General features: G+C 39.8%; 1 protein-coding gene and 1 long non-coding RNA gene across 10 annotated transcripts in view; one reads left to right on the top strand and one right to left on the bottom strand.

Moving 5' to 3' along the window:
* The window catches only part of trr (trithorax-related), a 156312-nt gene extending 147156 nt beyond the window's left edge, over positions 1-9156 (top strand). For all 9 annotated transcript variants that reach the window (XM_071684172.1, XM_071684173.1, XM_071684177.1 and 6 more), the window contains 2 exons: positions 287-496; positions 6626-9156. In XM_071684172.1, coding sequence (XP_071540273.1) covers positions 287-496; positions 6626-6715 — 300 coding nt within the window. In that variant the 3' untranslated portion in view covers positions 6716-9156. The remainder of the gene's footprint in view (positions 1-286; positions 497-6625) is intronic.
* A 10190-nt stretch (positions 9157-19346) lies between these two features.
* The window catches only part of LOC139760734 (uncharacterized), a 55344-nt gene continuing 47869 nt past the window's right edge, over positions 19347-26821 (bottom strand). The window contains exons 6-7 of the long non-coding RNA XR_011715397.1: positions 20034-20184; positions 19347-19874 (exon numbers count right to left, since the gene is read on the bottom strand). This is a non-coding gene — a long non-coding RNA (uncharacterized lncRNA). The remainder of the gene's footprint in view (positions 19875-20033; positions 20185-26821) is intronic.

The raw sequence follows: 26821 nt of genomic DNA on the forward strand, positions 1-26821 counted from the left end.
TACACATCCTTGATGCTTATATTACCTTAGTAGTACTGCACAGAAATTGTACTGTCATATCTAGCCTCATTTGAAGCCAATGGATGATCTCTTCTTGGTGATAAGAATTTCATTGGTTGTCATTTGTTTGAACCAGTTTATATATGAAAAGCAAGCTAAATTATCTCGTTTGTTGAAAGATGTTAAAGAGCAGCTGTGGGAAATTTAGAGAAAGCTTTTCTGATCAAACCTGTTCTTCTTTTTAGGGTCAGTTTCCAGCTTTTACCTGTGCATTTTTCCTTATCAGGTACGAGAAAAGCGCTACGAGGCTCAGAATCGTGGCATCTACATGTTTCGTCTTGATGATCAGCGGGTTGTAGATGCTACAGTTACAGGAGGTTTAGCTCGCTATGTCAACCACTCCTGTGGCCCCAATTGTTATACAGAGACGATAGAAGTTGAGAGAGACCTCAAGATTCTCATTATTTCTAATCGTAAAATTCTAAGAGGAGAGGAGGTGAGTGTGTTGAATATACTTTGAACCAATTGATTATTTATTATTGCATGTGGCTCATGAATAAATCCACATTTCTGGTATCTCTTTTTACTAAAGCTTTCAAAGCTGTTATTTTTCACCATGTTTGATTTATTATTCTATTGATGATAGTGATTTCACTGGCTTTTTACTTTTTTTTTCTGGATAAGATAAAATATATGCTTGTTCTCTTCAAACGTGGGCAAGAGAGATCCTGCCTTCCTTATTATTTCTTTGTTTATGGTAATCATTTTGGCATATTTTATTATCCTGTTAGTATTGGTAATTTGATAGGTTTTTAATGATTTTCATGAGTTTCAGACAAGCATAATAGATATTTATTCTTGAGATATGTATGATGGTCATGCCCAACTTTGCAAGTATAAACCTTGTCTCAGTAAAATTGAATTTCAGGTAGCAGGAGGTGAATAGGGTCATTGTGAATTTGTTTTTAAGTATTGTACATAAAATCCAAATACTTGATTTATCAGAAAATTCATTCAGTTAGATGGAATGCAGTTCCATTTAATCCATACAATCTGGACTAAGGTATACCTCTTATACAAAAAGTAAACTCTATGCATGATGCTTTTGTTGCAAAGAGAATAAAGATATTTGCTGAAGGCTCAGAATGTGATGAAGTCACAGGCTTTACTGTAATGATTGAAGAAGTAACTCAGATAGGAAAACTACCAATTGAATCTTGCATATTTACTGTAAATTGTATGATATTTAGGCTGCTTTTAAATTGATTGAGAAATCACTTAAGACAATTTACTGTCTGCTTCATTTCCCAAAGTGAACTCCAAGGCATATCAGACTAAGCCCAATGCAAAAAGTCCAAGATTGGAATTTAAGATTCCACACACAGCACAAAAGTTTAGAAGATATGCTCCACTGTGTCCTTTAGTGCAAAATGTCTAGGATTGGATTGTAGGAATCCACTCAAAGCATATAGGTGTAGAATTTTGCTGATGTTCTGGACATGGTGGTATCAGTGGTAATGAAATATCTGTGTTGAGGCTAAAGCAATCTTTATACAAGATATATACCTCACTGTTATTTTAAGTGCAAAATAGAAATTATGTCAGATCTATATGGCATGTTAGATTGGACTCAGAAGCCCCATAAGATGAACTGCAGATGACAACAAAGAATGTTGAAGCAGTGACATTCCTGCAACAATAATCATCATTTTGAGACAATTCTTTGTCAACCAAGGATTGGTCATATTGTGTTGGCCCACAGTCATTTAATGGAGAGGAGACTTGCCCCAGTATATGACATCTCCAATATCAGGATTACCATGGAACAAGTACAATTAAGATGCTGGAAATATAGGAGTCTCAGAGTCAGACATGATTATAAGATAACCAGTTCAAGGAATTGAAGAAATTTTAAACAATAATGTTGAATAGACGGATGAATTTTTTATATGAAGCCAAATGGAGTACTGGTATCAAGCAGAAATGAGGTGAAGAGATGGATTGAGAATTTTGAAGTGTTGTTAAATGTGTTTGATGATAGGCTTGCAGATGTGGCATTTTTGAAATATGTGAAGTCATGAAAGTTGGTTTGGTGAAAGGAGAAGAGGTGGTGAAAACTTTGTGGAAGATGAACTACATTTAGGGATTAGAGTGGAGGGTATTGCAGTTGAATTTTTTAAGAAATGAGGTGTCAGTGTTGATGGCTGTTAGTTAGGAATTCCAGTGTGTGGTGTATCATTGTGAGGTGACTGAAAATTTGCAGAATACCTATAGTGCCATTGTATAAAAGCAAGTGTGGTAAGAAAGTAAGGGTTTTAATTACACTGGTATAAGTTTGTTTATTGTAGTTAGTAAGTTGTATGGAAGAGTGGTAATTGAGAGGGTGGTGGCATGCATAGAGCATCATACTGGGGAAGAACAGTGTGGTTTTAGGAGTGATAGAGGATAGATGGATCAGGTGCATGTTTTGAAAAATAGATGTAAGAAATACTAAGAGAAATGGATTTCTTTGTGGCATTTATGGAAGATATTGCAAATATATATGATATGGGAGGAAAGCTAGTAGAAGCAGGGAATAGTATTTATCAAGAGGGTGAGGTGAGTGTGTAAGTAGTTAGGGAGGAGGGTGAGTATAGGTTGTACCTCCATAATCTGGTAACACTGGAACCCGGACACTGCCATATCACAGAAAATGCCGGAAAATAGAAATTGACCTCTTTAAAGGCCCTTGGGTGAACACTTACCAATTACCATCACCTTGGTTTTATGTGTTCCTACAGCATTATTGAAGACAAGAATTGTTACCCTATCTTTAGAATCCTTACCCTCAAATGGAGACTCCCTAATATCTTGTGCAAGGATTTTTTGGTGGCATACGACACCAATACTGGGCAGAGTCATCAGCATTATACACTTGTTCTGAGCCTATAAGAAATTAAGTGGACTGTTAATTAGCTTGGCTACAATGTAAACACATTTTGGCATCTTAGCACTGCTAACATTGCTGCCCTGGTGGCAGATCCACACACAAATGGCGGCATATTCAAAACATGCCGGACCACAGAGCTTCGGACTAGAGAGGTACAACCTGTAGCTCCAGGTGAAAGTGGATCTGTGGGAGGGGTGTGTGATGGTACCATGGCTGTTTAATATATTTATGGATGAAGTGGTCTTGGAGAGAGGAGCAGTTATGCTTAAAAGAAAAGTCGGTCGTAGTTTGTTGGGGTGGGATGCTTAGAATTAAAGTCAGTTGTTGTTTGCTGATGACATGGTGCTGGTGGTAGATTCAAGACAGAAACTGCTGAAGCTGGTGTCTGAGTTTGTGAGAATGTGTGAAAGGAGAGAATGAGAGTAAATGTGAATGAAAGCATGGTTATTAGGTTTATCTGTGGAAAGAGGCAGATAATTTGGAGTGCAAGTTTGAATAGAGAGAACTTAAGGGAAGTAGAGTACTTCACATAACTGGGAATGGATTTGGCAGTGAATGGGGCTGTGGGACCTGAAGTGAGCGATTTGTGGGGTAAGGAGTCAAAGGCCTTAAGCACTTTGAGGAAAGTATGGAAAGAGAGGGTACTGTCTTTAAAGGCAGAGATAGATATATTTGATGGTGTAGTAGTACTGTTGAAACTGTATGGGTGTGAGGTGTGGGCCTTAGACAAAAATGTAAAGAAGACGATAAACATATCGGAAATGAAATGTTCTAGGACAGTGTGTGTTATGAGTAGGGTTGATCGAATAAGAGATGATAGGTGGGGTAAGAGAGTGGTGGTAGTATGAGGAGTATGTATGAGAGAGCTTAAGAGGATGTACTGAAATGGTTTGGATTTGTGGAGAGGATGAGTAAGGAAAGGATAACAAAGAGGATATACATGTCAGAATTGAAGGGAACAAGGTAAAAGGGGAAGTCGTGGGGGAAATGAAAGGATGGAGTGAAAGATGTTTTGTAGGCTTGGGGCCCTGATCATGAAGGAGGGTGCAAGGCATGCAAGGATAAACTAGATTGGAGTGATATGGTATATAGTGTATGGCATTCTGTCATTTGGCAGAACCAAGGCATATGAAGTGGTTGGGGGAAACCTTGTATAGGTCTGTGGGGCCTGGTTGTGGACAGGGGACTATGGTTTTGGAGCATCATATATAATAGATTGAGAGTGGATACAAGTGAATGAGGACATTTCTATATCTGTTCCTAGCTCTACCTTGCCAATTCAGGAAATGCTGAACATATACTAAAATATAAGTGGATATTTATGTGGACACATGGAGGTGAATGTAACAAGAGAGGCCATAGTTGGTGAGGGCAAAGTGTGAGGGCATGCAAAGTGTCTGGGGTAAACCATGGAAAGTTTTGTGGGGCCTAGATGTGGAAAGGGAGCTGTGGTTTTGGTGCATTATACATGATAGCTAGAGACTGAGTATGAATGAATGTGGCCTTTGTTGTCTTTTCCTGGTGCTACCTCGTGCGCGTGTGGGTGGAGGGGTTGTCATTTCATGTGTGGCAGGGTGGCGACAGGAATGAATGAAGGCAGCAAGTATGAATTATGTACATGTGTATATTTGTATATGTCTGTATATGTATATATATATGTATACGTTGAAATGTATAGTATGTATATGTGCGTGTGTGGACGTGTATGTATATATATGTGTATATGGGCGGGTTGGACCATTCTTTCGTGTGTTTCCTTGCGCTACCTCGCTAACACAGGAAACAGCGACAAAGTATAGTAAATATGAATATAAATAATTACTCTTTAATATTGCATCACTCATAGTCTCACAATATCAGTGTATGTATTTGTTTTCCAGACACTAGCATGTTGCATCTGTGACTTATGAAGTAATCAACCACATATTTTTAATTAGTAATTCTTTTAATGGTATTAGTTGGTAGGCAGCCATGTACCAAGGAGGTGTATCACTGGAACTTCCCACCTGGGTATTGGGAGGGTTAGTGACAGCAGTGTGAAGTTGCTCTCCTCAGACCCAGGTATCTTTTCTTTCTGCCTAACCCATTTGTGGACAGCTGGCATTCTCTCCACAAACATAGTCTTTTTTTGTCGTCCATAACACTTGACAACACTTAACTCTTCCAGTTCATTCTTCATGACCCTAGATTTTCTTGCAGTGAGCACTATTTGCTAACACTGCCTTTTGGTAAATTGGTAGGAGCAATAGATAGATGTAGCAAGTAGGAACATTAGGCAGGATCATTAGGCAGACGCATTAGGAATGTAGTCAGTAGGAACATACGGTAGAGCCTCTGGAAACATTGCACTATAGTTACCCTCTGTCAGTGGCCTGTAGAGGGGGAGGCACTCAAGGGTGAGAAGTGACACTGGAGTTCACCAGATATGGAAACTCTTTTGCCATGGCCACACCCTTCAGGGAGTTCTTGGAGGGAACTGTTGTCAGATGTATAGATAGATAGAATCTTTTTCTTTCTTTTCTTTCAAACTATTCGCCATTTCCCGCATTAGCGAGGTAGCGTTAAGAACAGAGGACTGGGCCTTTGAGGGAATACCCTCACCTGGCCCAATTCTCTGTTCCTTCTTTTGGAAAATTGAAAAAAAAACCGAGAGGGGAGGATTTCCAGCCCCCCGCTCCCTCCCCTTTTAGTCGCCTTCTACGACACGCAGGGAATACGTGGGAAGTATTCTTAATCCCCTATCCCCTGTTGAAACATTTTGATTTTGAGTGTAAATTTTTGACAGTAGTTCTGCTAGACAGAGAATATACAACTTACCATGGTTGTCAATTAGAAATCTTTCCTTATTCTGTTTTCTTCCTTTCTGTTTTTTGTAAGGTTCCATTCAGGTTACCTGGCTGCATCATATGCTTCAGACAGCCTTAGAAGAGTAGTTTTGAAGTGACATTTGTTGCTTTCAGAAAATATGTATTCTGCCTTCAGGCTAAAAATTCATTGTCATATATGGATAACCTGTTTTCTACTTCCATTTGATTCTGCTAATGCTAATAAGATGGCTTTGGATTACTGTTCATATCATGTTTGTCTTTTCAGTATCAGAAGTAGTGTAGCCTTCAGATAGGAAAAGCACCCACTGTTTTGAATGCTGGTCAATTTCCCGTTTGATAGCAGAATATATTTCTGGTTCTCTGTTAAGTTCAGGAAATTGGTTTTAATTCTTAGCTGCTTATTACTGAAAACTATACTGGGTTTATTAAAGATACACCTATCAGTTTACCTGACCCTTTCCTGGATAAGTGCTGCTTGTTGTATGTTGGGTAGAAAAGGCTTTGAAATATCATTCTGCTGTCTGTTTGTGGCTTTGACAGTATAGTGGAGTGTTTTTCATACTTTACCACCATTTCCTTCATTAGTGTAGTAGTGTCAGGAACAGATGAAGAAAGGCTGCATCCACACATATCCATTTTCTTGCTGTCATATATTTATCGAGCTGTGTTTAGGCTGATAATAAGGCTGTTATACTGTACTTGAATTTTTAGACTCTTGGACAGAAAGAAAATTAATGGAGTGAATGTTCTTGGCTTGCCCTGTCTAAGGTAAGATTTTGCTTATGAACTTAGAACTCATTATCATTGTGGAAGTAGGGGAACTGTTTAAAAGTTCATTGAAATTAGTAATTGTTTATGTATTTTGCAGCTGGCGTACGATTACAAGTTTGATGAAGAGGAGGATCACAAGATTCCTTGTCTTTGTGGTGCAGAGAACTGTAGGAAGTGGATGAATTAAGGAATGCCAACAGAAAGTACAATGTCCTATGTGGACCTCAATTTCTAGCAACAAAAGACATAAAAGCAAACAGAAATTTTATGGGTTTGTCGTATAATATCTGTGCCTTGACGCTTGAATACCCAGCATTACCAAATTCTTGTGGCCTGTTTCATATGATGAACATATGGGTCAAAGTTTATTGCTGTGTTTACTAAACTAAATGAAAAAAATAACCTCAACAATCTCGCCAAAGCATATAGTTCATAGTGATTTTGAAATTTAAGACCTGAAATAATTTGTAATGTGATCATTCAGATATTTTTTATATGTTTTTGTATGTGACTGGGTGCTTGCAGTATACATATGCATTATCTATGTGTATCTATGCATTAATGTAAATGCATGTATACACATATATTGCATTTGTGTGTGTGTATGTATTCTAATGTATGCTAGTTTGATTCTTCTCATGTTTGGGTGTACAAGTGAATATGTATGTTTGTAGATGTGTAAACAAATTACCTGATATGTATTAATTTATTTTTGTTTGAAAGGGAAGCTGTCATGTATTGATGGTTGTGTCAAAACAAGGGTAAAAGATTTTCAATTAATTTTGAACTGGGATATGCAACAATGGGTTCGAAATACTGGTGTAATACTTATGAAGAGTTGGATAAAGTAATGCATTTATGAGACAGACTATTGTAATATATATTTTAAGTTGCTCATTGTCTACATGGGGAGGTTTCAGTTTTCAGTGCTGGCAGGAACTGAAAAGCCAAGTGCCTTGTGCAAGGAAATCAGCTTTCCAAGTCAGGGATTGGATTAAAACATTTTGTGGCTGAAGTGCAATTTTATCCGAAAGGAAATGTGATTTATAGTGTTTATACTGAACTGGTCCAACTTTCCAATTTGTAATGAGTGGCTTAAGAAAAAGTTCTTCCATCATTTCTAGATTGATTGTTATGAGCATACTGCTACCATTCAGCAACACTGTATCCAGTTATGAAATGTGACTGATTATTGTAAATGGAAAGATGGTCCAGTTTACTTAAGTTAATTATTAGTTATGAGATATATATTTAAAATTTGGGGATCTATTTTCACAGTGAAGGCTTGAGGCCTACTCTTTTTTCATAATTGGCATCATAGTTAACATTCTTGTAAAGCACTTATCTAGATTTTAATTATGCTGAAGAATGTGATTGATTTTATGTATATCAGTTTCCTTAATGACCCATGGTCATAAGAGCTCAAGTACTGTTCAGATCTGTTGCATTGGATCATAACTTTGTAGCTGTGACGACCCCCTCCACATTGTTGGGGTTTATATTTGTTTTAATAGTTCACCACTTAGTAGTGCATATTGCACCAAGTAATAATTGTTTTACCTCAAAAGGGAAATATGTGTCCAGTAGTGTGTTATGGCTTTCTTTTTAATGGGGGAGAGGGGGGGGAAGGGAGGAGGAGGAGGAGGTAGATAATTGTGGGTACAATAAATAATTTTTCAATACAAAGCATTTCAGATTTTAGCTTCCATCAGATGCCCTGGTTATATATCGCAGGTTTAATAAATAAGATATATAGGCAGTCTCAATATGTTTTATTTCTGTAACAGTGTTTGGGTAATAAGACTGTAATAATTTGCTTGACATTTCTATTTCAAGTTTAATCATCATGTGTTTTCAAAGCTTTTATTGAATCCTGGACTACGAGGTATGTTTTCTTGCTTTTGCATTTTCTTTCCCAGATGTAAATGGACAAGCATGCCAAAGCAATATGTTGGTTTTTAACTTTATTGTTTTTCCATAAGAATAAGTTGTTGTGTATGTTTTTAGTGTAATTTATAATTATTTCCCTTTTATTAAAACCAATTAGATTACCAAGACATTTTAGGTGTATTGAAAGTTATACACAGCATTGTCTACAGACCCTTTGCAGTAAGGGCATATACAGTATCACCTAATCCCTGTGAATCTTTATGTACGTCAGTGAGTGGCATGATGGCAGAGAAGTATGGTATTTTAAAACATATTCTTCCACATTAATAGTTATCTCTCAGCTTGTGTATTAGAAGTTTTAGAATGTAGCAGAGTCAGGAAAACATTTATTAGCTTAGACAGAGAACCACAAGTTGTCAGGTAAATGTTAATACACCTGTTTTTTCTACTATGCTTTTCACCCACATTCACATCTCTGATACTGAACTCTCCCACCTTGTCACGAGTGTATGATATCAGATACTAAGTATTATGCCAATCCTCGTGAATTACGTATTTTATCTGAAAAAAGTTTGTATATTATAAGTAACCCAAGCATTCTCATGTTTGATGTGTATCGTCAGGAGTCATAATGACTCATGGATGTACTGCTGTTTGTGTGGAATTCTGAAGCTGAACATTGTCAATATGTAAATAAATTGTTGAATACAGTCAATAAATCATTTTTCATGTATGAAACATATTTATATCCATGTGCTTGTGTATAGGGAAGGAGCAGAGCATATGGTCCAGATAGCATTCTTTTTGTCATAGGGAGTGTGCTTATGAGCTAGCTCCAGTCATTGCTTACCCTGTTCCATCTCTTGTCTTTTAAACTTAAACATTCCTATCTCCTTTGAAGCCTGTCTGTCATGCAGCATATCTATAAAAAGGTCATTCTAATCCTTACATACTGTCATTTTCACTTTGGCTAGCTCCAGAGCCTCTTAAACTCTTAAGCTCTTTTCAATAAAGAGAATCTCATTTTCCCTTTTTTTTTTTTATTTATTTATTTGGGAGGTAAGTTTGAATGGAGAAAAACTAGAGGAAGTAAAGTGTTTTAGATATCTGGGAGTGGATCTGGCAGCGGATGGAACCATGGAAGCGGAAGTGAATCATAGGGTGGGGGAGGGGGCAAAAATCCTGGGAGCCTTGAAGAATGTGTGAAAGTCGAGAACATTATCTCCGAAAGCAAAAATGGCTATGTTTGAAGGAATATTGGTTCCAACAATGTTGTATGGTTGCGAGGCGTGGGCTATGGATAGAGTTGTGCGCAGGAGGGTGGATGTGCTGGAAATGAGATGTTTGAGGACAATATGTGGTGTGAGGTGGTTTGATCGAGTAAGTAATGTAAGAGTAAGAGAGATGCGTGGAAATAAAAAGAGTGTGATTGAGAGAGCAGAAGAGGGTGTTTTGAAATGGTTTGGGCACATGGAGAGAATGAGTGAGGAAAGATTGACCAAGAGGATATATGTGTTGGAGGTGGAGGGAACGAGGAGAAGTGGGAGACCAAATTGGAGGTGGAAAGATGGAGTGAAAAATATTTTGTGTGATCGAGGCCTGAACATGCAGGAGGGTGAAAGGCGTGCAAGGAATAGAGTGAATTGGATCGATGTGGTATACCGGGGTCGACGTGCTGTCAATGGATTGAATCAGGGCATGTGAAGTGTCTGGGGTAAACCATGGAAAGTTGTGTGGGGCCTGGATGTGGATAGGGAGCTGTGGTTTCGGGCATTATTGCATGACAGCTAGAGACTGAGTGTGAACGAATGGGGCCTTTGTTGTCTTTTCCTAGCGCTACCTCGCACACATGAGGGGGGAGGGGGATGTTATTCCATGTGTGGCGAGGTGGCGATGGGAATGAATAAAGGCAGACAGTGTGAATTGTGTGCATGTGTATATACGTATGTGTCTTGTGTGTGTATATATATGTGTACATTGAGATGTATGGGTATGTATATTTGCGTGTGTGGACGTGTATGTATATACATGTGTATGGGGGTGGGTTGGGCCATTTCTTTCGTCTGTTTCCTTGCGCTACCTCGCAAACACGGGAGACAGCGACAAAGCAAAATAAATGAAAATAAACATTATTACACTTAATCGCCGTCTCCTGCGTTAGCAGGGTAGTGCAAGGAAACAGACAAAAGAATGGGCCAACCCACCCACATACATATGTATATACATAAATGCCCACACCCGCACATATACTTGCCTATACATTTCAATGTATACATACATATACATACACAGACATATACATATATAAACATGTGCACATTCATACTTGCTACCTTCATCCATTCCCATTGCCGCCACACATGAAATGATATAATTCAACCTTGCAATCAACATTTTGGGCTTAACCATATCCTTTATCCTGGAACCCCCAAAGTAATTTTATGCAATTTTCTCCCCAAAATCTTGGTATGCAGAGTATAAATCTACTTTTTAGTGTGTTTTCCTTACCTCAGGACGGAGTACTTCTTGTATATTTTGGGTAGCTCTTCTGCCACCTCTTGGTTTACCTAGAGTGGAATCAAAAGCTTTTTGCATAATTAAATCTCCAGGTACACATCTGCTGTCTATATCCATATACCTTCATGTTACTGCCTTTTCTTTGTGTGTACCCGCCTTTAACATATGGACTCACTGTATGCAACTGGTTGCTTCCTCCCGGCCACATGAGGATTGGCTATTATGATACCTCCTCCTTCCTCCAAACAGCAAAACTATGAAATTTTCTTCCTGCTTTCGATGTTTTCTGTCATCTTTCTGCCCTCAAGCATTTGTTCTACAAATGTTTGAGTACTAATTATTTTTTTTATACTTGGTTGTCATTTCCTGCATCAGCAAGGTGGCGCCAGGGGACAGACAGACCCATCAACTCATATACACGTACATATACTTTTCATACATATTCGCCACTTCCTGCATTAGCGAGGTAGCATTATGAGCAAAAGGACTGAGCTTTAGAGGGAATATCCTCACCTGGCCCCCTTCTCTGTTTCCTGTTTTGGAAAATTAAAAATGGGAGGAGAGGATTTCAAGCCCCCAACTCCCTCCCCTTTTAGTCGCCATATGCAACACACAGAGAATATGAGGGAAGTATTCTTTCTGCCCTATCCGAAAGGATAATTTTTTTCTTATATACTTGATTGCTGTTTCCAGCGTCAGCGAAATAGTGCCAAGAAACAGACTAAGAATGGTGCCCATATACACACACACATACATTATTATTATTATTATTATTATTATTATTATTATTTATCCCTGGGGATAGGGGATTAAGAATACTTCCCACGTATTCCCTGCGTGTCGTAGAAGGCGACTAAAAGGGGAGAGAGCGGGTGGCTGGAAATCCTCCCCTCTTTTTTTTTAATTTTCCAAAAGAAGGAGCAGAGAAGGGGGCCAGGTGAGGATATTCCCTCAAAGGCCCAGTCCTCTGTTCTTAACGCTACCTCACTGACGCGGGAAATGGCGAATAGTATGAAAATATTTTTTTTTTTCTTTTTTTTGCTTTGTCGCTGTCTCCCGCGTTTGCGAGGTAGCGCAAGGAAACAGACGAAAGAAATGGCCCAACCCACCCCCATACACATGTATATACATACGTCCACACACGCAAATATACATACCTACACAGCTTTCCATGGTTTACCCCAGACGCTTCACATGCCTTGATTCAATCCACTGACAGCACGTCAACCCCGGTATACCACATCGCTCCAATTCACTCTATTCCTTGCCCTCCTTTCACCCTCCTGCATGCTCAGGCCCCGATCACACAAAATCTTTTTCACTTCATCTTTCCACCTCCAATTTGGTCTCCCTCTTCTCCTCGTTCCCTCCACCTCCGACACATATATTCTCTTGGTCAATCTTTCCTCACTCATTCTCTCCATGTGCCCGAACCATTTCAAAACACCCTCTTCTGCTCCCTCAACCACGCTCTTTTTATTTCCACACATCTCTCTTACCCTTACGTTACTTACTCGATCAAACCACCTCACACCACACATTGTCCTCAAACATCTCATTTCCAGCACATCCATCCTCCTGCGCACAACTCTATCCATAGCCCACGCCTCGCAACCATACAACATTGTTGGAACCACTATTCCTTCAAACATACCCATTTTTGCTTTCCGAGATAATGTTTTCGACTTCCACACATTCATCAAGGCTCCCAGAATTTTTGGCCCCTTCCCCACCCTATGATCCACTTCCGCTTCCATGGTTCCATCCGCTGCCAGATCCACTCCCAGATATCTAAAACACTTCACTTCCTCCAGTTTTTCTCCATTCAAACTCACCTCCCAATTGACTTGACCCTCAACCCTACTGTACCTAATAACCTTGCTCTTATTCACATTTACTCTTAACTTTCTTCTTTCACACACTTTACCAAACTCAGTCACCAGCTTCTGCAGTTTCTCACATGAATCAGCCACCAGCGCTGTATCATCAGCGAACAACAACTGACTCACTTCCCAAGTATGAATATATATATATATATATATATATATATATATATATATATATATATATATATATACGGAGAGGGAGCTGTGGTTTCGGTGCATTACACATGACAGCTAGAGACAGTGTGAACGAATGTGGCCTTCGTTGTCTTTTCCTAGCACTACCTCGCGCAGGGAAAAGGGGGTGCTGTTTCATGTGTGGCGGAGTGGCGACGAGAATGGATGAAGGCAGCAAGTATGAATATGTACTTCTGTATATATATGTCTATGTATATGTATGTATACGTTGAAATGCTCTGTGGAAGGTATTAAGAATATATGGTGTGGGAGGCAAGTTGTTAGAAGCAGTGAAAAGTTTTTATCGAGGATGTAAGGCATGTGTACGTGTAGGAAGAGAGGAAAGTGATTGGTTCTCAGTGAATGTAGGTTTGCGGCAGGGGTGTGTGATGTCTCCATGGTTGTTTAATTTGTTTATGGATGGGGTTGTTAGGGAGGTAAATGCAAGAGTCTTGGAAAGAGGGGCAAGTATGAAGTCTGTTGGGGATGAGAGAGCTTGGGAAGTGAGTCAGTTGTTGTTCGCTGATGATACAGCGCTGGTGGCGGATTCATGTGAGAAACTGCAGAAGCTGGTGACGGAGTTTGGTAAAGTGTGTGGAAGAAGAAAGTTAAGAGTAAATGTGAATAAGAGCAAGGTTATTAGGTACAGTAGGGTTGAGGGTCAAGTCAATTGGGAGGTGAGTTTGAATGGAGAAAAACTGGAGGAAGTGAAGTGTTTTAGATATCTGGGAGTGGATCTGTCAGCGGATGGAACCATGGAAGCGGAAGTGGATCATAGGGTGGGGGAGGGGGCAAAAATTTTGGGAGCCTTGAAAAATGTGTGGAAGTCGAGAACATTATCCCGGAAAGCAAAAATGGGTATGTTTGAAGGAATAGTGGTTCCAACAATGTTGTATGGTTGCGAGGCGTGGGCTATGGATAGAGTTGTGCGCAGGAGGATGGATGTGCTGGAAATGAGATGTTTGAGGACAATGTGTGGTGTGAGGTGGTTTGATCGAGTAAGTAACGTAAGGGTAAGAGAGATGTGTGGAAATAAAAAGAGCGTGGTTGAGAGAGCAGAAGAGGGTGTTTTGAAGTGGTTTGGGCACATGGAGAGAATGAGTGAGGAAAGATTGACCAAGAGGATATATGTGTCGGAGGTGGAGGGAACGAGGAGAAGAGGGAGACCAAATTGGAGGTGGAAAGATGGAGTGAAAAGGATTTTGTGTGATCGGGGCCTGAACATGCAGGAGGGTGAAAGGAGGGCAAGGAATAGAGTGAATTGGAGCGATGTGGTATACAGGGGTTGACGTGCTGTCAGTGGATTGAATCAAGGCATGTGAAGCGTCCGGGGTAAACCATGGAAAGCTGTGTAGGTATGTATATTTGCGTGTGTGGACGTATGTATGTACATGTGTATGGGGGGGGTTGGGCCATTTCTTTCGTCTGTTTCCTTGCGCTACCTCGCAAACGCGGGAGACAGCGACGAGGTATAAAAAAAAAAAAAAAAAAAAAAAAACGTTGAAATGTATAGGTGTGTATGTGTGCGTGTGTGGGCGTTTATGTATATACATGTGTATGTGTGCGTGTTGGACCATTCTTTCGTTTGTTTCCTTGAGCTACCTTGGTAACGCGGGAGATAGCGACTAAGTATAATACAAAAAATAATATATATATATATATATATATATATATATATATATATATATATATATATATATATATATATATTATTATTATTATTATTATTATTATTATTATTATTATTGTTTTTATTATTATTATTTATCATTATTATTATACTTCCCGCCGCCACCCCTCCACCCGCATGCACGCAAGGTATCGCTAGGAAAAGACAACAAAGGCCACATTCGTTCACACTCAGTCTCTAGCTGTCATGTGTAATCACATCTCCCTTTCCACATCCAGGCCCCACAAAACTTTCCATGGTTTACCCCAGGCCCTTCACATGCCCTGGTTCAATCCATTGACAGCACGTCGACCTCGGTATAACACATCGTTCCAATTCACCATTCCTGTTTGTTTGTTTGTGTGTGTGTGTGTGTGTGTTTATATAGACAACAAAACAAACCAAGCATAATACCTTCTCTACTGGAAGAGGTAAATCCCTACTGTTGTATATAATGAATTGAGCCGAAAAAAACAACAAACGACGAAAGCCTGTAAGCAAGCAGTATATGAAGCCTTTTCATTTCGGTACCATCCTCCATCATGTCTACGAGTTTGTTTGCTGTGGAACACTAATCAGCCAGGCTGTTAGCGGCAACTACAGTCGACAAACCTTTTCACATATCCACCGTTCAAAGCCATACTTACAACACTGCAACTGTCCAGACGCTAGAAAATATCTAGTGAGTTTGTGTTGCAACCGATTCGTGAGGGAAATGTTGTATGAACCGTCCATACTGGATATAATCAAATTCTCAACCTTACTATATACATCTATTGCACATAACCTACCGAGTATGAACATACAACTCTTGAACACAATGGCGCGACCAATAATCATGATGGTACAACATATGAGTATGATGTGTACTATTCTTTAAACCCAAAGTTCGAACCACAGTACCCTGGTGTCATAACATGCTCATGAGGCTAAGGTGTCTCATAATGGCCATTACCATATGCTATAAAAAAGACAAACTACAAATGGCATTGTACTAATTTCTCTCAGACCAGATAATATTGTCATCCAACTAGAGATGTCATCAAGTCTGTATGGGAAGGTCCCAGACATGAAACACGTGTTTAGAGGGATGAGACACCATAAGTTTTCAGTTGGTGATGACATTACAGGAGGAACCAAAAGTACACAGATGCACCTAGGTTGGGGAAAGCTTTAGACGACAACAATGACGAGTAGTCACAAGACAAGGGAACGTGTCAGGTAGTACACAATGAATCTAAGTTTTAAAGACCATAGAATATTGTTACACTTGCCTAACTTCACTACGAATCGTTACTGCGATTACTATCATTTTTAGATTTTTTTTTTAGGAGTTAGTGAAATGTGAGTTGGTAAGCCCGCAGACTTGCTACCGTGTTGGTGATATGTGGGTTAAGGCCACCAAGATTTGGTTGCAGTATTGTTACTACTTGGCAAGTTTCCATACTTTTTGTTGAGTTAGTAAAGATCGTTCTTTAGTCTATAGTTATCATTATCATTATATTTATCATTATCATTATTGTTACTATTATTATTACGCTTACTGATTTGGTGTTTGATCAGAACTGCTGTAAACAAAGCTGTATATTATGCATGTCATTTCTTAGTGCATTGGTTAGACAATCTATGAAAATTAATGCCATGAAATGATTCTCCAGCACAACTTCCTCAGAGTCGAACAATAACTACAAATGCGGACTCTGAAAACATTAACCGCCATTATAATTGCCTGTTATCACACAAGAATGGGTTACTTGGCTGCAGGTCCAGTGAGGTCATTTCTAAATTTATAATGATATATGATTAACTGTGTTGTAGCCCGATAGAATACTATTACTTTGAGAACTTTGATCCAGAGGGCCTTGCAGTGTCGCTGTGGTAGAAGGCCAGATCTCGCTGCTGCATTATCTTCATACTGGCTGTGATCCAGAACAAGTCAGCTAGATGTGATCCAGGGCAGGTCTGGGTAGAGTCCTACGGATGGATCTCTCGGCGAAGAAGTGACGGTAGGCTTCCGTAATGATGGTCCTAGAGTAATCAGTCCACCATATACCTCCAATGTTAACCATACAGCGCTCGTGTCAAGGATGGTGAACGTCAATGGACTTCCGAGATTTAATATCTGTACCCCTTCGAGTAGGCAGAGTCTTCAGAGCACCTTCGTCAGTGTAAGGCTACAGTATCATCACAACCTACCATCCTTGTTATCCAGTACTATCAGATCGATGAGAATGAGCTGACGGATCAATACCTAATTTGACTATATCTCGACCAGAAACTCTTAGTTAATGAAATGGTATTTTGCTTTTTGATTATCAGGAGAGTTAATGTGTTCGTGATTTATCTGTTATCTATGTAGATAAAACACAGAAAAACATGGTCCCAGTTGAAGCACAAGTGCCACATAAACATAAGCATTATCTAACTTCGTTAGCAACTTTTTCTTCTCCGCAACTGTGGCTGTAACCAGAGAGTTCATACGATGCAGGAAGCAGTGCTCTTAAGGCAGTCCGGCAAAGCTGTCTCCTCACCAGGGTAACGTATCGAACGGTATGAAGTTCTTGGCCAAGGATTGTTCACTGCAACATACACAACAGCTTCATTGGTTGACTAATGATTCACGGGCTCAATCCCTGGTACGGGCAGACAGCGCATGGATCGCTTAGCCGCTCATCCTTCCTGTGGTTGAGAGATGAATGGGGTACCATCTGGCGCTGAAGTGAAGCACTTTATCTGTAACAGGCAAGCAACCTAATAGCTTCTAACTTGGTTTGAGGTGAATGGTCGTCACTGACATCCCAGTAAACTTAACAATGTTGATACGTTTGTTTATTCACCCAAAGCCTCAGGACCAGGATATGTTCCACCACACCTTCAAATCAAGGTTAAGCAAATACTTCGTTATATTGGCTATCAATACATAATTTTGCTCATTAATCATATGGATCATTTAATCCCGTCTTTTTTATATTTGCTATCAACAGATAATCCTGCTTATTAATCATATTTATCATCAAATCCCGTCTTTTTCAGAATCCAGCCTCAGAGCCGTGATCATCAAACAAGTAAGGAACATTCTCTTCCCATATACACTTTCTTAAATTTCTATGGCAGTATATCCCCCATTACAACATGGCGTTTATCTTTTTTTCTTTTCTAATATTCCTACCGGCAATTGAGGAAGATGTGGTTGGGGGAGGTACCTTCTGCCTTACTATCCCTTTCTTTTAACTCTCTTAGGCCTACTTTTTATCAGATAACTTTGTCAAGGTTATCTATCTTTCCCCAATGTAAACAACCATGATACACCACGACCTGAGGATCTTCCGGATGAAAAACAGAATGTGTGCAGGACCCTCGTCCTGGTCTTATCTGCTACGATGTCATTGATAAATGTAAGTTAACACTAGATTTTGTCCCGAAAATTTGCTAGGTATGTGCTAGAGATATGAAACATGTTCAAGTATGTGAGAGCCCACTCTGTGGATAGCGCAATCTTTGGTTCATCAAGCTGTCTGTCACACGGGGATTACTAACTGACGGGGGATCATGTGAACAGGATGTTAGGCAATCAACAGAAGAAACTGATCATTACAGTAGAATAATGATGGGGAGTAATGAGTTACACTGCTAGAGGTGAACTTTTTTTTTCATGCTATAATGAATACTGCGGGGAGAACAAAGATCTCGTTGATGAGGAAGCACCAGTCGAGATGTATGAGGGAGATTGAAGCAACGGTGGAAATGTATGAGACAAAACTACATCACATGTCACAAAGGAAGACTGTCACACACTTCGTTCACAGAGAAAAAGGCGCCTCAATTCTTGAGGACGACCCTACGACTCTTGGATCACGACAACACGACCTGTGAGCACGACGATATACCTCTTGATTACGACCGTATGAGTCTCAGGCATGTTGGTCTGGCCGCTGGACCCAACCCTTGAAGGCCAGTTCAAGGGACACCCCAACATAACCATAGTTCGTGCTCAAGGGGTTCAACATAAGCGGTTTGAACTCCTTCAGAAAAAATGAACCTGTTTAAGAGCTAAACTTCCTGTTTATAATATACTTATTTCACTTGTGTGAGGTGCGGTGCACAGTGAATACCGCGGCGATCCCCACGACATCATGGCAGGTGCTGCCACCTGCCCAGAGCGCTCCTCCTCCTCCCTGCCGAAGAGTGAACCACTTTTAGGCCTAAAAGCCTCTCAACCTTCATGATTTTTCGTGGGAAGAGAGAGAGAGAGAGAGAGAGAGAGAGAGAGAGAGAGAGAGAGAGAGAGAGAGAGAGAGAGAGAGTGGTCGGTTATGTTAAAGTCACAGCACAAGAACAAGCCACTGTAAATATCCCTCCAAACTAGAAAAAATATATAAATAGATTCCCCGTATAGAAATAATTTTGAATTGATTTCTACAAGTAAAACATCACTGGCTTTACGCTTTCTATGATCAAAATGCAGCTAAACAGCATGTTATTATAATTACGACAGAAAGTTGTTGATAATGCGTAATAATTAATGTTCATGAGCTGATCTTGATTTTGATGGAACTATTTTGTTTTCAACAACGCCCGTCGACATATTAGTCATGTGAATAAAGATACACAAAAAAAATCTAATGGAAAGAAAACTATACTATACTGCATCTCCTGTTTCCTCATTCAGTGCCAGCGCTTCATGTACTACTTCTGCTGAGGTAAGTCGAGCTAAGCACTTCTGTTATGGCAAGTCTGGCCAAAATGCTTCCAACGATTTGGATATCCGGTGTTTCCCTTAAGGCATCGCATGATTTCCACATTGCTTTCTTGCGCCAGTAATTTGGGTGCACCCTAACCCTCATGTACTCAAACATACGTATAAAAAAAGAAAACTATAATTATACAAGACATACAGACAAAATTCTTGAAGAAAACAAGAAAATAAAAGGATGGTTAACATCTGTTATGGGAAGCATTTGGCGATCTCCGCGTCAGGTGTGAGACCTTACAAACATTACTAGGACCACTGGGGTCAACACAACAACAACTGACTAAGATAAACAGAAACATGGCGAGGCTGACCTGCCGGCAGCAACATGACTCCGGAGACCGGCTGATGTGGCCGAGGTGTCCATCCTGCCGAAAACGAGGCCGCCATTCCAGCAGCCTTAACCCAACTTAACTACACTCCGCCATGGGTCACCTGAAGCTCGAGCGATCAACCGTGTCTGTCATTATGATGAGCAGTCTTAGTCATACATATTGACGCCCCCCCCAAAAAAAAAAAAAAAAACAAACAACGGAAATGGAAGCTTATTCATCATTTTCATACTCAAATATTCTAACTATTGTGTTCCTCTACATAAGTTTTTTTTTTCAGAACTTACACCACTAGAATGTTTCTCAAATGATGATGCTTCCTAAAGTGTTCACATATTCTTAAGCTGAGAGAAATATCATCCCGGTCATGTTCCAGAATGCAACATCTCGCCGCTTGTCTGGAAGTCATACGATCTCTCAGTAGTCAAAACCCAAAGTCTGGAAAGAAAGGCATCATATTGAAAATCTCACTCGATTAACTGGAAAACATATGTCAACACTACACTATATTTGTATTGAAAGATATATTGATATATTTGTCTTTTAGTTGTATCTTTACTTTTCAATCATCAGCTGAATACACAAGAGTGTTGTACAAAGAAAGACTCATCTTCTAAAGTCCACAACTCATCCTTCAAACTGCTTAAGTTCTCTACTTCTCGTTTATTGATATTTTCAATTCCTTGAGCACAAAGGTACGATGGCCTGACATTTGACGTGACTCTTGTACAACCAGTGATAAGGACGATATGACTTTCTAGTATGAATGATGACCTGACATTTGACGTGACACTTGCATCACCCTTGATAAGGACGGTATGACCTTTTTGTATGATGGCCCGACATCATACCCAAGGGTCATATCGTCGTACACAAACCTTGCACCAAGGGTTCAGACGACGTGTTCAATCATTAGTTGTGGTTTCTGAGTAGGAGATGCCTTACGATGGACATTTCGTACTACAGTAACCACTCTTGACCCAGCCACACGTCTCTTTACCAACATGATGTTATGAAAACAACATAAACATTATGACATTTCTGGTTGTATACATCATTAAGACTACAGTTCACTGTAGATGGATCTGCAACCCTTAAGGCCCTTCGTTCCCTTATACACTTGGCTGGCTGTAATAATTAACCATTCCCCTCCCTAATGGTCTGCAATAATTCCTAATTAGGTGGTGTAATTAAGCATGATAATCTGTGCATGATCGTGGGGCGACCCACTCATGTGTATAAGCTAAAATATGTATGGTTTAGTTTGTGTTAGACTATCTTACCTGTATAAATGACATATTCCAATTCTAACTGTCAAAAATAAGATGCACAAGCTTCAGTGAACTTGGCAGAGAATGAGATATAATGTAGCTGTAGCTGAATTGACTTTGGACTTCTACTTTCGTGCTCTAACTAGGATATTATCACTCTAGATGACCACGAATATGTGTGTAATCACCTGTTTGTAATTACCTATTTGTACTGAAGGGCTTTGTGTGTGTGTGTGTGTGTGTGTGTGTGTGTGTGTGTGTACCCGGTTAACGGGAGAGTATCAGGTGTCACCACGATATATGCAGATTTCGTATTTAATATAAAGCGTGAGGAACAGCTGGTACTTTCTCGCGTGGTAACCAACACATTATTTACAACACAACCCTAACAACGAACGGAGGTTGTACACCTCTGGTTGGCTGACGTCAGGTTGAGCTGATGGATGGTTCAACATAAGGAAAAGGAATGACTAAATAAATGATTTAATGCATAAATATATCTAACTGGTCCATAATGGACAAATAATGGCAATTTAGTTTAAATGATATATGAAGCTGAGAAGAAAGTTAATAATGGTGTAAGACGATGGCAAAGAATATACAAGATAAATCTGTACAATAATTTCGATATTTTTCTTTGATTTAAAGAAAATGACCAAGATGTACCATTGACCACATTAGTGTGTCGATATGACCCTTAGGTGTGATGGCATGACCTCTGACCTGACCCAAAATTTGTAATATCAGTCTCAACGGTCGTAACGTTAAATACAACAGTCGTATCATCGAGCCTAAGGGTCGTATTGTCGTGCTACAGGAGTTAAAATTAATTGAGAAGATAACATCTGAGTGTTGCTTAGTGTTGCTGGGGGACAAACTGGTTTGCCTAGCGTTGCTGGGGAACAAACTCGTTTTGCTAGGTGTTGGTAAGACGTACTGTGTGAAGCAACATTAGTATCATACAAGTGTGTTATAACGTTTAAGGAGGACTATGATCTAAACCACATCATTACGAATTAATTGGGAGGATCTACATTTCAGATGGAACGGCATTGAATATAAAAATGCATGATGAAAAGTAACCAAAAATATAGAAAAAATACCAAATTAATACGGAAAAACATTTTGTATATCTGTAAACTGAAAAAGTATACAATCATTAACTATATTGAGATGCTAAGTAACACATAGTACCTAACCTTTTGTCGGTGACACAGGCTGGCAAAATACTATGATTATATATAAGGCGTATTTCTTAACTTTCTGGCAGAAGAAAACATGAAGACTACAAAAGTCGAGACCATGCGTCCCTACCAGATGGCGTGAGGAGCGTCGGCTCCCAGGCACCTCAGGCACAGGATCCAAAACACTGCCTAATTAGGCTATTACGAAAATGCGTCCCCAGGGAAATGTACAAAATGCGTCCCCAGGGAAATGTACAAAATGCGTCCCCAGGAAAATGTACAAAATGCGTCCCCAGGAAAATGTACAAAATCACTTTTAGATTAAGGGAAATTTTTTTTTCCTGTGGACTCAGAGGTAGCTGGGATCAAAGAGATTAATTATACGTCGAGGCTAAATAGGTTCGTCTAATTACAACATGGTTCTGTTTTGTTAAAGTTGCAAGTGAGAATATGTATCTAGCAGTAGTGTTCCAATGTTATATCTCAAAATTATAATCACACTTGCTCTTGACACCAGTGATGAGATGTAACGTTTTGTGAATCTTTACAATTTCTATGACATATATATATATATATATATATATATATATATATATATATATATATATATATATATATATATATATATATATATATTATCCCTGGGGATAGGGGAGAAAGAATACTTCCCACGTATTCCTTGCGTGTCGTAGAAGGCGACTAAAAGGGAAGGGAGCGGGGGGCTGGAAATCCTCCCCTCTCGGTTTTTTTTTTTTTAATTTTCCAAAAGAAGGAACAGAGAAGGGGGCCAGGTGAGGATATTCCCTCAAAGGCCCAGTCCTCTGTTCTTAACGCTACCTCGCTAACGCGGGAAATGGTGAATAGTTTGAACGATATATATACATATATATATATATATATATATATATATATATATATATATATATATATATATATATGGTTGGAAAGGATCACAGTTTTGCGCGTGATCAAGATATTCCTTGCACTTTCGTGTAATAATCACATCATCAGGGGAGACACAAGAGAGAAATATAACAGTCAGTTGATATACATCGAAGAGGCGTCCTAGCTGCGTCTCTTCGATGTATATCAACTGACTGTTATATTTCTCTCTTGTGTCTCCCCTGATGATGTGATTATTACACGAAAGAGCACTTGGGAACTTTTCGTGTTTCATTTTCCCCGTGGACTCACAGGAATATATATATATATATATATCCCTCATAAAGGTGGGTGGCCTCTTATCGAAGCTGCAAGCATAGATCATATTTAAATCACTTGTCATATAACGCGCTTCATAAACGATTAAAGCAAAATAAATATTCTATAGACGTTACAGATATACAGCACGAGAACTCATTGCAGGATCGTACAGGGATAGAGCCTTATGCAAGTCTAAGAAAAGCGTAGCAACATAACACATTCAGAACAACATGAATGTATGTGATGCCAAAAATTTGTCAGTCTCTGCTTACGTTTTACGTGTGTTAGACACAGGCGCTACAACTTCTGTACTTCAATCTAGCTAGCAGCATGCGAGGTATCTGCTCCAGCTAAAACTCCTCACCAAGAAATGATTTCCTCATGCCTGAGCAAATGTCCACCAAAAGAACTGACGGCAGACCCAGGTGGAGGAACAGCAAGCACCAGCTGGAGGAGCTTTTAGGAAGGAGGGAAAAACGTCTGAAGATTCACCGCACGAGCTCACGTGCCAGCGTCGCTATGATCCATCATGAGTGGCGAACACTTGACTTCTGACGTGGTTGTGTCCCATGGTCGACCGTAGATGAGAGTCCCACTGCCTGATCATATATATATATATATATATATATATATATATATATATATATATATATATATATATGTGTGTGTGTGTGTGTGTTCACTTGCCCCAGTGTTGCGCTACCCGCCCTGACCCAGGCGGCCACTCAAGAGGAAAGTGCTCCAGGTGTTTATCATAGCTGGGGAAAATATATTCAATAATGCATCATTTTCAGGAAGCCATATTCTCTCCCAGACATTTTACGAGCTGGAGGTAGGATGCCTTTGGGAAAATCTTATAAATTTCCCCTCAAATCCCAGAGTATACTATGTTAAACGGGGAATACAACAAAAGGAATTCCGGCATCTGAATTATGAGTTGCAAGACATTTTGAAAATGTGAGTGGAAAGCGAATGAAATTTGAACTACTTCCGGAGGACATGAGGATATTTCTAGATATTGATGAATGAAAAGGAACTTAAACTTTACCAATACTCGGAAATACTCACAGGAGCGGCTGTAGATTGGCTGAATAGCGTTTTCCTACCAGCTGTTGTGTCCTCGCTCTACAGTGTCGTATTACCAGCAGTAGCTATAGCCTCTCTCTACATACCTCAATACCAAAGGATAGGAATACTAAAGGATAGAAAATACGTCCAACACTTATCAATGGATATGTATGACCCTTCTAGGCTTCTCTGTGACGGAAAATGTGTTCTATGGCTGACAAATGATCCCCAAATGGATTTCGGTGCCCATATCAGTATATCATTTATTTACTTAGTTCAAGAAAGGTATTCAGTCCCGTTATTTTTCAATTTCAAGAAGCGGGACGTTTCTATATCACGTAGGCGAATATGTCAGGTAAACTCGTACCTCCTCAAGAATCCACCATGAAGGAACCAATTTGCTCGAGAGCGACGGATGTTTCAGAAAACACATGTGTAAAATGCTTGAATTCCGCTTCTTAATTCATGTCAAGTTTCTGAAGTTTTCTCTTGTCAATGACAGTAGGTAATTGCTTGCTTCACAGTCCCTCTCTTGAGACTTGCAGCTGATTACACCGTATGCACATGGTCTTAATGCAACATGGCCTTTAGCCAGAGTTTAATCAACATTTAGATAGGATTTAATTAGTTTAAACGGAGTTTTTTTAACGCTTGGGTAGTTTAATTAAGTTTAGGTAAGATTCTGTTAGTTTGGCAGGGTCAAGCAACGTTTGAATAGGATTTCATTTACTGGTAGTTAGAGTGTAATTAACGTTTTACTGGGTTCACCAATTATAACTAGGATTCCATTGTCGATTAGCTACAGTTTAATTAACGTTTAGGTTGGGTTAAATCTATGTTTCTAGAAAGGCATAGTTACTCGCCAAACGAAGACCTTGAGTGGTGTGTGTGGTCACCTGTGTCTGGAACCTGACTATGGTTCACATCCAGGGAGTGGTAAGATCCCTCTGTAGGGTTAGGATAAATATATGTATGCATACGAATGTTTCATGCCACTTTAGCAAGATTAGTCAACGTCTCCGTCTCTTGTGCATGGCTATGATTTGTACATACAACTTGAACTTGGCTGAAATTTCTACCTTGGGCTCGGTTAACGCCTCCACCCAGGCCTAGGTGAATGATTCCATGCAGGACCAACTCTATCCAGGGCTAGGTTAACGCTTCTGTAAGGGCCTAGGATAACGCCTCTTTCCAGCTTCCCAGGCTAGGTTAATGCCTCCATCCAGCGCTATGTTAACGTATCTTTCCTGAGCGTGGCTAACACTTATCACAGACGGAAATCTTCACAATACCGTACAGTCAGTGATAATTCTCAATTCCATTATAATCCGGTGTTCAGGCGGTCTTCCCCAGGCATGATGACGTAGTTCCCAGATGCACGAGGTGGAAATTTGTTTTCCTAAATATGTACACGCGCGTAGCTTCATCCAAAATACTCAAGAGTTTGAAACCTTAGGTAACAAAGGGAGTGGAAGAAAGGGCCAACAATACCTCACATCATTACACGAAAACTTTACCAGTCTGGACTCGATAGTCAGAAAGTTTCCAGGGTAACTTTATCTATATTGGAAGAGACATAAGAATCAAGAGGGAAACTGGGAAGTGAAGAAAAAAGATAACTAAGGGGTGAAGCACTGATGAGAAGATTTGGGGAGAGGGCTGCGAGAGACACTTGAACGGGAGTAAGAGATGATGGTAAGAACAGCAAGGAGAAATGTACACTGAAATGGGAATGAATAAAGGTGTAGCAAGTGACCACAGTTGGCGATTTGAAACGACCCAGCATCTCGGTGGTCCGCGGACGTGGTCAGCTACCCACGCGAGGTGGGTCCCAAAAGCTCAATATTGCTGTAACGCTTCAGTGTTCTGGGAGTTTATGGCCTCGGATGAGACACTCATTTAAACTTTGAAAGAAAATTTTGGGTTCGATCTTTATCGCAAGAAGGCGATTTAAATCACAAATAAGTACAAAAAAGGAAAATAGAAATTAAGGAGAGAGGAAGAAAGTTATCATAAAACATAATTTTCTATAATATTTGATAGTAGTCACTCGTTGCATAGTAGTCACTCGCCATACACCCATGTGTCTTATTATTTAAAGTGACACGCCTGATCGATACAGTACCGATTCTTTTGTCTCGACAGCGAGGGAAAGAGGGTTCGATGCAGTTTTGGTCAGCGTGTACCTGACTTTAACCTATATTATTAGGTGTGTGTTAATACCCGGCAATGTTAAGTGTTCTCTTACGTCCCCTGCTGATTCCTGTTACGTTTAAGAAATGATGAGAGCATCTTGATGTAAATATATGTAAGGTGACAGAGTTGTGGCTGGGCAACCCTAGCTGCCGT

Source organism: Panulirus ornatus, chromosome 37 (genome assembly GCF_036320965.1).
Source record: "Panulirus ornatus isolate Po-2019 chromosome 37, ASM3632096v1, whole genome shotgun sequence".
NCBI classification, from domain to species: Eukaryota; Metazoa; Arthropoda; class Malacostraca; order Decapoda; family Palinuridae; genus Panulirus; species Panulirus ornatus.